Source organism: Monopterus albus, unplaced genomic scaffold, assembly GCF_001952655.1.
Source record: "Monopterus albus unplaced genomic scaffold, M_albus_1.0 scaffold285.1, whole genome shotgun sequence".
Taxonomy (NCBI): domain Eukaryota; kingdom Metazoa; phylum Chordata; class Actinopteri; order Synbranchiformes; family Synbranchidae; genus Monopterus; species Monopterus albus.
The window spans coordinates 229,350-244,838 of record NW_018128165.1 but is presented as its reverse complement, the minus strand read 5'-3'; the positions used below and the strand labels follow the sequence as shown (position 1 = coordinate 244,838).

Sequence of the window (15,489 nt, the reverse complement as noted above, 5' to 3'; positions counted from 1 at the left end):
ATTTGTCTGAGAGCCCATTTCATCACAAGCAAAGGGTGGATAGTCAAGAGGGGTCAGGGTTTGGGTCCAAATGAATAGGATCTTAATTAATCCAGCTCACTGAGGTATTACACTGAAGAATTAGCAAGAAACCACATTCTCATAAACAGAGGTAAGTTTGGCATGAGGACATTTGTAGCAGTCAAACATGATCTGCTTTGGCTTTTTATTAATTTCCTGGAAATAAACAAAAATCAAGGGATTCAAGCTTTTACTACCTTGACTTCAACTGGCCAGTCAATAGTTGCTACAGCTAGGACAGGTGATGTGCACTCTGAGTTCTATTCAGAGATCCAAAGTGATTAGAGTAGCTCTTCTGATACAAAGAAAGCATGTTTGTAGTCCTAGTAACCATTCCTGGAAATCCATAGTGTTCATACATATGGAGTGTATTTGTCTAACCCTGTCACCTTAGATGTGTGTGTGGGCCAGGATGAGCTTACCATGAATGAGCATGCAGGTGTTAGGTGTCTTCTCCAACGCTATGTCAAGAGACATCACTGTTGAACACCATAGTGAACAGGAGACCTTCTGCTCGTCAGATGATCTTTTTAACCACTCCCAGAATTTATAAACATCATCCAGCACACTTCAATGTCCACAATTAGTTTCACTTCAACTCAGCTAGGTATGATGCTAAATTCCAGCAGACCGTGAAAGTCAGAATATTTAATACAGGTGAGTACAGCTTCGTCTCATCAGAACTCAAATTTTTGTTTATGTTTGCTCTGGATGATTGTGTGTTTTTATGTATAATGAAGCCCTTGTCTCTGCTACATGTGTAGAATAAGCAGCTGTTTTACTGTGTACTGTGCTTGTATTTGTTTTCCACTTTGTTTTCACAGGAAGAACTCAGAACTGGTGTCATAATCAAAGCTGAGTTTTTACCACTTTCTTTAAGATGTTGCAATGGTAAATTCCCATCAAACATTGTGAAAATTTTGCACTTACACAACAGCATAACTCCAGACCAGAGGTGTTTCACAGTGCCTACCACTGTATATAAGTGGCTTACTACCCTGGATGTTGGACACCAAATAAAAGCAGCCATAAAGTCTGCAGAAATAGTAGAGCAACACTTGGTTACACACTGCGGTACCACATATACAGGGATTGCAGGTTTGTCAGAACTGCACAGTGGCATCAGTATTAAAAGCTGGGGTTTTATTTGGTCCCTAGGAAACAAATTCGAGTCTACATATGGAGACAAGATATGTAGGCTATGTGTGTGCTGATATGACAGCAAAACCTTTTACTATTTCCTGGTTCTTGACTCTTGACTTTTTAATTTTCTTTGAGGAATTGCCTCTACTAAGCTGAGAGACTGAAGTAAATTGTGATCTAATTTCATGTACAAAGAAATAGTTTTTCACAACTCAGCTAATCTTTTCCTCAGCTTAATGGATACTCATGCTTTACTTACAAGATATGACTGTGGCATTTGCTACTTTTCGTGGTCAGACAGATCTAAAATTCAAACTTCATTACACTCTGTCTCCTGAAGCTCTGCTTCATTTGTACTCAGTTGATTTCAAGTGTAGTGGTTGTGGAGATTAGTTGCTTCTAATCCTTATTTAATTGTACTCATTTGTGTTCCAGGTAGCTAAATCAAGTGAATGGTACAAAATGACAATTTTATGGAAGCATTATTAAATTCTGAAGGATATGACTTCTCCAATTAGTGCAGGGCAGAGTGATTTATAGCCCTAATAATATGGCCTAATATGTCTAAGCAATGGAATTAAATGTTCTGACTGGATTATTTAAAATGTGTCTATAATGTAAAAGTTTAATGAAATAAGCACAGGCAGCAACTCAGCAGATTAAAGATGCTGGGAGCGGCATAAGATGGCCAAAATGGTCAAGATGGCAAGACTATTTTAGGACTGAGTCCATGATATGAAGCTGCATATAGACCAAAAAATGAGTATTAATGAGTTTGCATTTGGGTAAACAATATACTGCATGTGTATACAACCCATTAGTTAATTTGCTTAATATTATGTTTTCATCTCTCTGTCCACATTAGAGGAAAATACATTGAGAATTGTTTCCTGCCATGTATTGTACATTGTATCATATATGTTGAAATAATGGCACAGAAAATGTTTATTTTTTATTTTTATTTTTAATACAAACATGTTAATATATACTATTAATATTCAGAGGTTGTGCCAAAATAGCTTTAAAAAAAGGAGAAAAGAAAAATGGTCTGACATCACCAAACACTCCATTACCCATAATGCATTATGTTTGATTTTGTAACCTGTTCAATGCCGTCCATGCGCCAGGTCACAGCCAAACATAGTGGAGCTATATAAATTTGAGGTGCGCACTAACCGTACCGACACTGCAGTCTCTTCCTGGAACAAACCATTCGACCACCAGTAGAGGGGGGCGATTTCGGTGTAGACAAATACAGGAAATGCCGAGGTAGGCTATGTAAGTTCGAATTTTCTACTGTGTATCCTTTCATGCATATAGCAAACCGAAATTAATGTATCGTTTCGGTGCAGATATTTTGGCACCAGTTATAGAGCATCGTGAGACTTCTGTGCGCCTCTGCTGTTCGCGTAGCATCATCCTAACAGTCCACGGTTTCGGGTTAACTGAGCCTGAACATTGCCTAGTATTTTGTTACAATGTTATTATTACTCTGTTTTGTTTTATGTTCATTTGTGTCAGTGATAGTGAAAGATGATTTGTGAAAACCTTGTTACATCACCGTTATGTGTTCACGTGGCACATCAGGGGGATAATGCGGAGGTTAGATAAGGTCACCTCAGGTTTCTCACATTTTCACCCGCAATCCCTATTATATCCGTGTAGCAGGTGTAACATCCCCCGCTTCTCTATTTAAACATTTAGAATTGAAGACCAAAAATAGCACAGGTGATGTAAGACTATACATCTCCTAGGAAGACAGATGTCCCCTAGGATTGTGTGCTGTTATACCTGTGCCACATGAAATGGCAAGATTAAAAGTGTGAAAAGATCATTAACTTGCCAAGGTGAACGTCAATACACAAAATTATCTACAAAAACATATCAAAAACCTACATATGAAATATAATGATGACTTTGACCGAAGAAAAGACAAAATGATCATTTAAATAAATTAACTATGCAAATATATCCACCTGGTTTAAATATTTCTTCATGAAAAAAATATATTTTAGATGTTAGGCTTAACATAATGTATCAGAGAAGATGTGTGAGAAAAAAGTGCCAGATGGACAAGCTGAAATGGGCAAATTTAGACCTTGAGTGTGCTTCACAGTACAGATAAAGGACACACCCACGTATGTTTATCTCTGACACACAGTTAAGTGAGGCTGCCAAACCAACTGTCTGAAAGTACAACTAAAGTGTAGTTTTTCAATCAAAGCAGTGAAGATGTGAGTGAATCTTGTTTTGTGCTCCTTTTCTTTGACATTGGTACTCTGGTTCAGCTACCATGTTGTTTTCTATTTATATGTTGTGTTTTTCTTTCCTCAAAAGTGTGTCAAAAGTGTCCCCGCCGGAACCAGTCATGGGTGAGCAGTTCCCACAACAAGGAGAACTGTTGCTTAAAAAGTTCCACCAAGAGAGCTTCCCCAATGGGAAGGAAGCCACCAAAGACGGCCTGCATGCCAGAGGCCAGTGGGCTAGCAAGGCTGAGTTCCTCCTGGCTGTGGCAGGGCAGATCATTGGCCTGGGCAACATCTGGAGGTTTCCCTACCTCTGCTACAAGAATGGAGGAGGTAGAGCATGTGGGACACAAAAGGGAGCGAGGGGAAAGAAGAAAACAGTACATTAGTTTGTGGTTATTAGTTGGGTTTAGAGTTCAGTAAAAATCCTCACAAGCATATGTGTTGTTTCCAGGTGTGTTTTTTGTACCTTACTTGTTGTTCCTGGTGCTGTGTGGCGTCCCCCTGTTCCTCCTGGAGACCTCGCTGGGGCAATACACCAGCCTGGGAGGTGTCAGCGCCTGGAGGACTATCTGCCCATTATTTGGAGGTACACTTATCTAACTGTCATTAGTAGACTGCAGTTTGTGGTGGTGTTGTGCTGCATTGCAGATTGTTGCCTAATATTTTGTTTATAATGCTAAGGATTATTGTCATTATTGATTAATCAGTTCATAGACAAATGTCCGTGCTGGTTTGAAAGCCTAGGTTCAAAGCAACCTTGGAAACAGCTGCCAAAAAAAACATCTCACTCTGAGGTCCATTTAGTTGCTGTTCTGGAGCTTTCAGTCATATCAAATGATCAACTGGGCAAATGCCATGTGCTTGTGAGGATCATGCTAGTGATAAGACTGAAGGCTTCAGAACAGTAACGACCCTTTCGCAGGGTGGATTTTTTTCCTTTAGCGGGCATAAATGCCTCACCAACACTGGTGATAGTTTCTAAGCAGAGTCAAGTTTTCTCCCACCTTGCTGAGTGACGAACAGCTCTCCACAAACAGCCCGCTTCCAGGGAATATGTGAAAAAAGAAATCACTTTGGGGTTTCAGTGATTTTACTGGAGACAAGATTTTCCAGTTAAACTCATTTTTGTGTGATTCAGAGTTTGTGTAAAGCAGACCTTAGCATTTTCATGTGCGGGTGCAGCTAAAGCCAGTAGCATGATACCCTGGGAACACATTATAGGCTATAAACTGAATGTGTGTGTTTGTGTGTAGATTAATGCTTTTACAACTTGTTCTGAGCATAACATGGTCCATTGGCCTGCACATACACACAGTGTATGCATTCAGTGTTGACATTTGACTGTGTGAAGGCCTTGTGTTTATCATATGGATGGAAGGATGGAAGTGTTGCTAGAACATCATGTGAACAATCTGCAGCACTTAACACTTATGCTCATGTTAATGCAGACCTTGTACTTCTACTGATAGACTGTTCTCACTGGTTTGTACAAGTAATAGTTCATCATCAGATAAAGGCTAGAATTTCATGATAGGATATCACAAACAACTATTTGCCTTTGCTTTCTAACCCACTCAAAGTGTCACAAGACATTCCTATTCTTATTCATTCCTATTGAAGATATACCACATATGGACTGCAGTAAATGGATGCCTTCACATGAAGCTCAAGTGACTTGATGATAGAATATTTGTGCATGAATGCTGTGAAAATCATGTGTTTTGTACCTGTCTCTGCAGGTCTTGGTTACGCCAGCCAGGTGATCATCCTGCATGGCTGCGTGTACTACATTGTCATACTAGCCTGGGCTCTCTTCTACCTATCCTATAGCTTCCAGGCCGAGCTGCCCTGGTCACACTGTAACAACACGTGGAACACCGGTCAGTAAAGGCAGGAGATTAGAAGCTTCAGTTTGAGGCTGCAGTTTAAAACTGTAAGGGGTAACTGAGGTCCGTGTTGTGTGTGTTCTCCTGCAGAGGCTTGTGTCCTGTTTGACCACCACAATCAGACAACTAGTGCAAGGAGCCAGCTTGTAAACGCCACATCTCCTGTCACGGAGTTTTGGGAGTAAGTGCCTTTGTTTCTCATTGGGGGCTTTTCAGAATATTGATGAAATAGTGGAAGTACCTCTTATGGGAGTTTGTGTTCTAGGCGGGAGGTACTCCGTCTCTCCAGCAGTTTGGATGAGCTGGGACCAATCAGCTGGAAGTTGGCTCTGTGTCTGGCCATCATCTGGCTTGTGTGTTACTTTTGTGTCTGGAAGGGAGTCAAGTCTACAGGAAAGGTACTCAAAAAATACGCAAACATCATCACACGTCATGATGCTTTTACAGACTCTCATCCATGATTGTGACTATTACAGCTTCTGCTTTCTTTTTTTAAAGTTAATACATTTGTTTTTGATATAAAATACTATGAAGCAACAAGAGCAGTTATCAGTTTGTGAGAAGCTGCTCATCAACACAGCCTCTGTTTCTGCTTCAGGGCCGATTACATTATAATGAACTTGAGGCAAACATATGGAAATAAACATATAATTTCCAGCTTCCTGAGGCACTCAGCTGCTCTAAATATTGTGTGTATACTTTCTCTTTTATCTGTCTGCTTGGAGGCAATCAAGGTACTCTGAACCTTTTACTGTCCAATTCCTACAGTTTGCTTCAAAAATCATACTCAGTCATAACTCAGTCAAATCTGAGCACACAGACATGATACACCGATTCTTATATTTGGTGTTGTTTATACCTTCCAAGAATATTGTTATTTCTGATGTCCACTGTAAATAAACATCTATAAAGCCACTTTGAAATGATAGAAAAAGGTGCTCCAAATAATTTATCTGAGAATCTTCACATTTATACGTTTTCTTTCATATCAAAGTAATCCATTGATATTTGTCTGCCCATTCATGGGTACATTACAAACAGGATCTGCTAATAGCTAATTTGGCATACGTACGTTTAATGGTGCCAATATGACAAAATATAAAATAATACACACAATGTAAGCACTTGTTCTGCCAGTCAGAAAGCAGGTAAAGTTTAATGATTGAAAAGTTCCTGCACTAGAAAACTGCGTTCTCGAACACCACAGTGAAATAACTTGTAGTTTTACTGTTTCTATTTGTTCCACGGGCCCAATCTAAAAAATGGGGCGACCGCTCGTTTGCTGTCTATGGTCCTAGACTCTGGAATTCATTACCACCTGAAATCCGGTCTATAACTGAGCTAGCGGTTTTTAAGTCTGCTTTAAAAACCCACATTTTTAAACAGGCTTTTGGTGTTTAATCCACTTTAGCTGCTCTAAGGGGACATGGTTAATTTGTGCTTTTATATTTTTTTATTTTGATGAAACTTTTATTGCTATGATTTTCTAACCTGTATTTGGTATTGATTGTTTTTGTATTTGTTAGTTGATATATATGTTCCACTGTACAGCACTTTGTGCTCTCCGGAGTTGAAAAGTGCTTTATAAATAAAGTTTATTATTATTATTATTATGATTTCTGAATCTATGACTGAAGTAAGCAAACTTACAGAGTGCTTACAGAGACACCTTTCCTTTCTGCACTTGAAAAAATAATTTATTTTTCAAGTGGTTACTGCAAGATTCTGTAACAGTCACTTGAATTTTTTTATGGTGGCACAAAGTATTTTTTCAAACAGCAACCCTGAGGCAACGTTAGAAACACAACATAAGTCTTCTCCTGTCACATGGCTCGCAAATGATACAAGGCTGGGCACTGCAGTCATTTTGGAGGACTTATTTGTTGTGTCACTGCCACCATCCATCAAGGTTTTCAGACTCCAACTTTCCAGGGTTCCCTTTTTTAGTATTTCATCCCTGTTTGAGGGCATTAACAGATGACTCCTTCCTGTTTTCTCTGTGTCTGTGCCATCCTGACCACATCCCTGCATGCTGTGTGTACATTGTAGGTGGTGTACCTGACAGCGACCTTCCCATATGTCATGCTGTTTGTGCTGCTAGTGCGTGGTGCCACTCTGCCTGGAGCGACCCAGGGCATCATCTACTACCTCAAACCCAACCCTGCCCGGCTGGCAGATCCACAGGTACAAGCACACACACTTTAGATGGGTTTAACATATATGATGCCAGAAGTGTCTGTTGGAGGCAACAGAGATTTTTCAAGTAATTCTTTCAGGTGATTTGGCTGCTCCTAATGGTAGGAGGCCAGTGTCGGTCAAGTAAGTGGACTGCCAGTACAGTAGGCTGGACTGTGTGCATCTTGTAGACACAACAAGAGGTTATCCATTATTCAAGCAAACAATCTAATACACACCGCAAATAAAGTTCCCAGTAACTTATCACAAAATAAAACAGCTGTAGCAGAGAGAAAACTAGGACAATATTTACTTTCATTTCAATATTAATTGGTTTTTATTAGTGATGTGATCGTATTTGTGAGTTCATGATATCATGATAGAAAACTGCCTTGATAATGTTGTGGGACTATGACGGTATCTACATATGGTTATTTTGTTAGTATAGCTGCATGCTGGTCGCACAATTTGAAACTGACATAGCAGATGTTCCATTATTGACTTTTAGAGCATCTGTGTGGCAGAATTTCAAATTTTCCTTTTCAAGAAATGACACAGGTGAAAGGAAAATAAAAAAAACACTGAACAATTTACAAACACTGCTGGATGAAGGGAATGCTAGCCCTGTTTAGGGCTGAGACAGTCCCGGATACATCTCGTAGAAACAGTGAGGACACGTTTGTACACAACACTTTAACGGAGATGAGCAAACAAACCGGACACGCATATGCAAAACCAGCTACTTAGTAACCATCCTTAAGGTCTTCTCTCTTGAAAAAGTAGATCACAGTGTTTGAAAAGCATCTCCAGTAAAGTACAGATCCCACCTTTATGTGTATTGTCCTAGTTTGGCGCCTTCTTCTCCTCATTCTAGCATACCAAGCAACAATTTGCTCAATACTGGCCCCAGTGTTCAGGAGTGGGGGATGTTCACTTCAGCTCATCTGTTAGCCTACTGAGAACCTGACCTCCAGACGGAGAAGCTGAAACCTGTCGAGGGGATATTAAAACACCGATGTTCCACTGCGAGTGTGACTTGTTTTATTTACAAGATCCAGCTGCTGCAGTAATATATTATTTTATTTGATCTCATCAAAGGATTGCTACTAGCAGCTGCCTTGTCTTTTATATACATTATACAAAAATGCTGATTTATTATTTAGTGAAGGGCATTTTTTCATCTTTCTTTTTTTTTAATATTGTGAAAAATCGTATCATGAACTTTTTAGTGTGCCAGTATTGACACCCTAGTGTTTATGAGACACATACTGTTGGAGGTTCATTACTTTGTGTATGTGTTTTTCAGTTTGTGATTACAGCTGATCATGTGCCTCATGTCTACTCTTTCAACCCCCTCACCTCTCTCTATGTGTAGGTGTGGATGGATGCAGGTACTCAGATATTTTTCTCTTATGGAATCTGCTTGGGAAGCCTCACAGCCCTGGGCAGTTACAACAAATACAACAATGACTGCTATAAGTGAGACACTTTGTCACACACAACCACACAACAGCAGTTCCAGCCACACAGTGTCTCTTTACACTCCACTTCAGACAAACCATATTCACTTGAAATGTAAGATGCGAGCTCCCGGCGGTGACATGGCGTCTAGAAGGAATGGCTGGAATGGACAGAGAAAACACTTTGATGCAGCCACACCTTAAAGAAAAAGCCCTCGCTGCCATGTTTCCCACACTCTCAGACTCCCCCACACACTCACAGGAAGAACCAAACACTTAACCCTTGGCTTGTATTTATAGTCTCAGACCACAGCTCCACAATACAAGGCCAGAGACCAAGATCAAGACCTCACTGTAGTCTGCTTTCTGTCCGGTCTTAATGAAGGGACGTTTACAATCAGAAAGTTTAGTTTTTGTTCCATTGCTTTACATGTTTCTCCTAGTTCCACGTGTATTTCATCACACTGTGTCCTGCCATAATGCTCAAGGAATTTCCATATGTGTGCCTGTGTCCCTGCAGAGATTCCTTCCTTCTGTGCCTCCTGAACAGCAGCACCAGTTTCCTGGCAGGTTTCGCTATCTTCTCGGTGCTGGGCTTCATGGCTGAGGAGCAGGGTGTGGACATAGCCACTGTTGCCCAGTCAGGTGAAGCATGTTTTTGACATGGAAGCAGGATTTTCCTCAGTGCACGTGAGGAGATGTTCAGGGAAAAGGGCTCAGTGGAAAGCAGAAAAGAAACACTACTACATGGTGACCTTTAAATTTACTCTGTCACACTTAGTTGAAGAGCTGTTCCTGTGGTTCTCTGTCCTCTCAGGGCCTGGCCTCGCCTTCATCGTCTACCCAAGAGCTGTAGCCATGATGCCGCTACCTCAGCTCTGGGCTGTGTGCTTCTTCCTCATGATCATCATGCTGGGCCTGGACACACAGGTAGACACACATACTGACCTTGATGAAATGATGCCATTGTATCTGTGTAACACTAACCTGCTCTGCTATCTGTTCCTCAGTTTGTGAGTCTGGAGGCACTGATGACGTCAGTGACTGACCTGTACCCTCATGTGATCAGACGAGGCCACCGCAGAGAGTTGCTGCTGCTGTTTGTCTGCGTCATTTGCTTCCTCGTAGGACTGGTCATGGTCACGCCAGTAAGTCAGGATGGACGAGTGTGTACATGATCCTCTTTATATATATGATGCTGTTTTGTTATTAATGTCATGGAATAATGGAGTTTTTTTGTCTCCACTTTGATGCAGGGGGGTCTGTATGTGTTCCAGATCTATGACCATTTCTCCTGCAGCGGAGCCACGCTGCTGCTCCTCTCCATCTTCCAGTCTCTGGCCATCGGCTGGGTGTATGGTATGAATCCCAAAGCCTCTTTGCTGCTTTTGTTTCCTTCTTCCTTTGTCTTTCTTTTGCTTTTTATTTCCTTCTCTTATTTTGCCTTTTCATTTATTTTCCTCAACCCTCTCCTCTGTGCTCATTTGCTCTCACCTGCCCTCTCCTTGCATTTTCTTTGCCTTTTTATTTCTCTTTTGTCTTTGTTTTTGTCTCCTTCTTTTCCCTCTTTTAACAAAAATCTTATGTGTAGAAAATATCCTACCATCTGATTTTGCTACATATCTGAATTTAATTAAATTCTTTTGGAGCTCATTAGTCTGACAGTAGGATTCCACATTCTGCCAAGAATTAAACTTTTTTTAAGTAACTCCTAAAATCATCCAGTCTGCCTCCTTCACTCCTCCTACATTCCACCTGGACTCTGTACATAGTATATTAACATAGCTTCCCACTGTTATAAGGAGATTGGCTCCTAGCCAGGCCCCTGTCTGTCTCCTCTGGGACCTCAATCAGCCCCTGGGCCCTGTTGCCTCTCAGTCTCAGTCTGGTGGCCCTGGGGAGCCCCAGCCCCAGCCAGACCTAGGGCTCGAAAGCTTCTACAAAAACACTGTTTGTATAAACGTACAATGGGTAGAGAGTATGTTTATCAAGACATTAAAATATAGAAGATTTAGGCAGTATGCCTAATTAAGACCCAGAAAAGCTGTGAAAGGGAAGAGAAGAAAGAAGTGCTGTTGCAGGTGATAACAAATAAGTGTAAAATTATGTTGGGTGGGGGTGCAAATTAATACCAAGGATGCTTGTTTTTATGGCATTCCCAACAGTAGCTGATGCATAGTTTGGCAGAGGGGACTGGCTAACACAGTGACTCCACAGCATTTTATGACTGTGGGATTTTACAGTTTTTAAGGACACTAGCAGGCACTAACACTCTTATGTCACTGGTTCTGTGGTCATGAAGAAATCAGGGTCTAAACAGCAGGATGTTTGACTCTACTTTTAGAAGGGGAACATTTACCTTTACTAAATTAATCATCAAAAACATATGAGACACAGAATAGATATTGTAGCTTGGAGTTTTTAGATACTGATATGTGTGCACTTATAAATCACTTTTCTACACATAGTGCATCACTTTTTGAACAGTTACTGCCATTATAATCAATCTCATTCCTAGTTGTACTACTCTTACACATATTGCTAGTGCTACTGTTAACCATCACCCTGCTACTACGTAATATAAACAATAACATGTAAGGTTAAAGTGATGTTTTCTTTTTCAAGAGCTTTTTCCAGAATTTTTCTGTGTAGTGGTGGATACTGGGCAAAGAATTTGGCCATTACCACCAAAAACAACAAGTCCGCCATAAACCAAAACACGATGTCAAACCACAGCCATTCATGGTCTTCTTGTTTTTGCCACAGGAGCCGAGCGCTTCAGTGCCAACATCAGGGATATGACTGGCCACACCCCCGTGTCTGCCTTCAACCTGTGCTGGAAATACTTGACCCCAGCTGTGTGCACGGTGAGTGACCCCTGCTAACCTGCTTTCCCTGTTCAGCGTCTGCTTGTTATGAAACTACTGACAAGCTTTTGAACATGTAGTAAAAACTTCTTTAGTATTTAGTAAAATTACGTTTAATCAAACTGTTTTTGTTGTAAATACATATCTAGTTTTTAGGTTTCAGTCATTTGCTACGTAGTATTTTCAGTTGCCATAGTGGCTGAGCCCAGATCTCAAAGACATCATTATGTCAGCCTGATATACTTCTATCTAAGGACATGATGGATGGATTCAGAATCCTGATGACAATGGTTAGCATTCACAATCCTCCTTTCTGTCTCCTTCAGGCTACCTTTCTGTTTTCCCTGGTGCGCTGGTTTCCGTTGAGCCTGGGGAAAGACCTGGTTGCTCCAGTCTGGGCCACCATGCTGGGCTGGTTCCTTACCCTCTCTTCTGTCTCTCTGCTCCCCATCTGGGCCATCTACGCCCTGGCCACCACTCCAGGAACCCTGCAGCAGGTTACACAAACATGCGCTTTATTTATTTATTTATGTGCCATGTGCTGTTTAAAAACCTACACATGCACAATGTATGAATGAGGATGTTGTTTTGTGCGTTTTAAAAGTGAATACAAAATACAGAGAGTTGTTCAAAGTAATAAGGACTGTAAGATGTTTAAACAGTAAGCTGTCATGACTTTTTCACCCCACAGCGCTTCCAGCACCTCTGCAGCCCTGCCAAAACCTCATCACTGGCCTTCCACAACTCAGCACTCCCAAACAGCCCAGCACTCCCCCTGACTGAGAAGCCAAAGGTCACATCATCCACGGTGCTGTGAGGTCATGATGGTTAGCGACGATGTCACACTGGGTGCTTCTCAGCATTCAGGTGTAACGAGGGGTATGGTCGAAATTCAAGTTGCTGCTGCTGAGTCCCAGTAGAGAGGCTGAATTTTTGTTAGTCTTTATCCATAGACTAAATAGCCAATAGGGAAAACCCCCAGTTACCAACTATCAATGGTATTTTTAAAAACTCTAGTTTCTTTTTTAAATTGGTCAATTTAGTCACTGTATTTATTGACCATTTAATCGCACAACCCTATAAATACCCATGTCACAGGGTGAAGCTAACTGGCAAAGCTAAAGTTAAGCCTATTGTTAAGCCAGGATTAGAGTTACCACTGTGCTCTCTATGAGAGATCACTGTTTCTGTTAGTATGTTCGCTTAGCTTTGACTCCATAGTATGTTCAGATGCAGGTGTCATCTGACATGCCTTCATCAGTCAGATGTTTTACATGACGATTTGTCTGCACATTTTGTATATGTACCACTCAGTCATAGAGTTTGAATGGTTCTTAACGTGCCTTACACCCAGAACAAATGGTCCTAATGCAAACACTGCATTAACCAAATATTACTTTTCAACTCTAATACCTCAAACTCTCAACTTGATGTCATGGTTATCACTGGCAGAAGGATTGAAATGTGCACTAAGAGTTTTCATATCTTACACACATCTTTGAAAGTAGTTTGTACTTGTGTGAGTTGTGCAGTTTCTGCACAAGTAAAAAGCTTTATTAAAATCTTTTTGCACTGTACCACAGAGAACTCGCTGATCACTCACCAAGCTGGAAATATATCAGTACCATATAGCAAAACTGCTGCTGCTGTCCCAAGTATTTTGTTCTGTGCACCAAGTGTTTAATGTGATGCACAGAACAAAACCTTTAATAAGAAGATACAGTAACTCTGTAGTGTGATTATATTTGTAGAGGAATTTATAGTGTCTTTAAATGCCCTCTATGCCGTGTGTGTTGTTGTGTGTATATGCAACCCATGGCTCCCAAGCTGCATGCAGCTCTTTAGCCCCTCTCTAGTGGCTCCCTGCCTCAAAGGCTAGAGCTAAGTAGAGCTAGCTAACTGGCATGTTAGCAGGTCATCACATCTTCAAAAACGTCTGAGCAAATTCCAAAAATTGGTGGTATTTGGATCGACTAATCACATATTCAAAAACTGGGCGGTTGTTTTCTCAACTGAAACAATATCAAAACTTAAGATAATCATATAATTACAGTCCTAGGATGAAAATTATAACAGCTTTAAGTCTGTCCTTCCACCAATGGGATGACATGGGAAAACATATTGTCCATCGCTTCCATTTACTTCAAAGTTATGTAGAGTAGGCCATCTGGATACTACTCATGTATAAAGGGTGATATCAGACCGGATACCTGATACTGGTATCGGTATATCCCTATTTATAGCCTCTCCTGAAGCAGATACCGGATAGTGTGACAGACAGCCCTGTGTGTTCTCAGGTGATACTTACATCTGGATTCTGTTGTATTCAAAATCCTGTTCTGCTGTCCTGGGGGGACTGCTGTGCTGTCTGTGAACAAATCATCTATCAGTCAACAATCTGATTAGTTGTTCACAGGGCTGTATTTTAAAGACACTTTCCCCTCACCTGCCTGGCTGACAAAACTTCAGAAAAACAAAAAAACATGAAGTAACAGTATTCAATACAAAGCACAATGACAACAAGACAAACTAAAATAACTGAGCCTAAAACAGCTGATACTTTTCATAATACACACTGTATGATCATCACCCTGCAGTAACACTGCTCCTGCAACTCTTGGATGCAGCTGAAAATAAAGAAGTATGAACCACTTTCATAGTACTGTTACATGAACTAAGAGATGGGACTGCCTCATTTTTGACCATTTGTATGTACGAATCTTGGTGAGGGTCTAAATTTTAATGGCCACACTAACAAAATCATCATTCTGGCATCTTAAAAACAGCTAAAATGAGAAATTTTGCTGTATGTACGAATCTTGGTGAGGGTCTAAATTTTAATGGCCACACTAACAAAATCATCATTCTGGCATCTTAAAAACAGCTAAAATGAGAAACTTTGCCTAAGCAGGATTTAGAAAAGCTCATTTATCCTTTCAGTAGTGTAGACTCCTGACTGGCCTGCTAGAATACTGAAAAAATACCAAGAGGACAGAGCACATTACTGCAGTCTTTAGATCTTTGCACTGGCTTTTGATTAAATACAGAATTGAATTTAGGGCCCTGCTTATTGTCTCCAAGTCTCTCAATGGTCTAGGCCAGGAGTCAGCAACCTGCAGCTCTTTAGCCCCTCTATGTGGCTTTTTAATTTTTTTTTAATTGAAACAAAGTAACACATTAACAAAACACTACCGAACATGGGAAACAAGACAACAGTTACATGACATTACAAAAGGATATAGAGTGTTCAAGATTGATTGTGAAGTGTGGGTATTTCCAACTTATACAGTCTATGAAATGCAAGAAAGGGAAAAGGAGGGGACGTAAATAAATAAGTAAATACCAATAATAATGATGCAAAGTGATGGAGAAGGAGGGATTCTACAGCCCAAGATGGTGGAGAGTTTCTCTGTCACTGCTATCCAGAGGGAATGAACTGGTTGGCAGGTCCAAGTAGCATGAAAGTAACTGTCGGTGCAATCTAGAGTGCATTGTGAGCAGATGTCTGTGTCGGTGAAACCCATTTTGAACAGTTTACTTTGTGTAATATGAGTGCTATAGATGGTATTGCATTGTATAAGTTGTAAGTTTACATTGCTGGTCATAGAAAAGATGTTATTGCAAATTTCTGTCCAGAAGTCGGAGTTGA

General features: G+C 40.6%; 1 protein-coding gene across 3 annotated transcripts; it reads left to right on the top strand.

Annotated features, from left to right (window-relative positions):
- The first annotated feature begins 2,376 nt into the window (after positions 1-2,376).
- LOC109973238 (sodium- and chloride-dependent GABA transporter 2-like) lies at positions 2,377-14,625 on the top strand. Of its 3 annotated transcripts, none has more exons than XM_020622664.1 (15): positions 2,377-2,472; positions 3,541-3,782; positions 3,904-4,038; positions 5,192-5,332; positions 5,429-5,519; positions 5,604-5,736; positions 7,388-7,522; positions 8,889-8,992; positions 9,494-9,618; positions 9,791-9,903; positions 9,984-10,121; positions 10,230-10,332; positions 11,740-11,840; positions 12,167-12,337; positions 12,532-14,625. In XM_020622664.1, the coding sequence occupies exons 1-15, from the start codon at positions 2,465-2,467 to the stop codon at positions 12,655-12,657; spliced, it is 1,866 nt and encodes a 621-aa protein (XP_020478320.1). In that variant the 5' UTR covers positions 2,377-2,464; the 3' UTR covers positions 12,658-14,625. The 3 variants fall into 3 exon arrangements, with proteins under 3 accessions (XP_020478320.1, XP_020478321.1, XP_020478322.1); XM_020622665.1 differs by having other exon boundaries at positions 2,378-2,481; XM_020622666.1 differs by lacking the exon at positions 2,377-2,472 and adding an exon at positions 3,377-3,437.
- The last annotated feature ends 864 nt before the right edge of the window (positions 14,626-15,489 follow it).

What these genes read in the sequence shown, in the direction of transcription:
- LOC109973238 (XM_020622664.1), top strand. An exon ending in TAACAACACGTGGAACACCG is followed by an intron (nt 5,333 to 5,428) that starts GTCAGTAAAGGC and finishes GTTCTCCTGCAG; the next exon opens with AGGCTTGTGTCCTGTTTGAC. An exon ending in TACAACAATGACTGCTATAA is followed by an intron (nt 8,993 to 9,493) that starts GTGAGACACTTT and finishes GTGTCCCTGCAG; the next exon opens with AGATTCCTTCCTTCTGTGCC.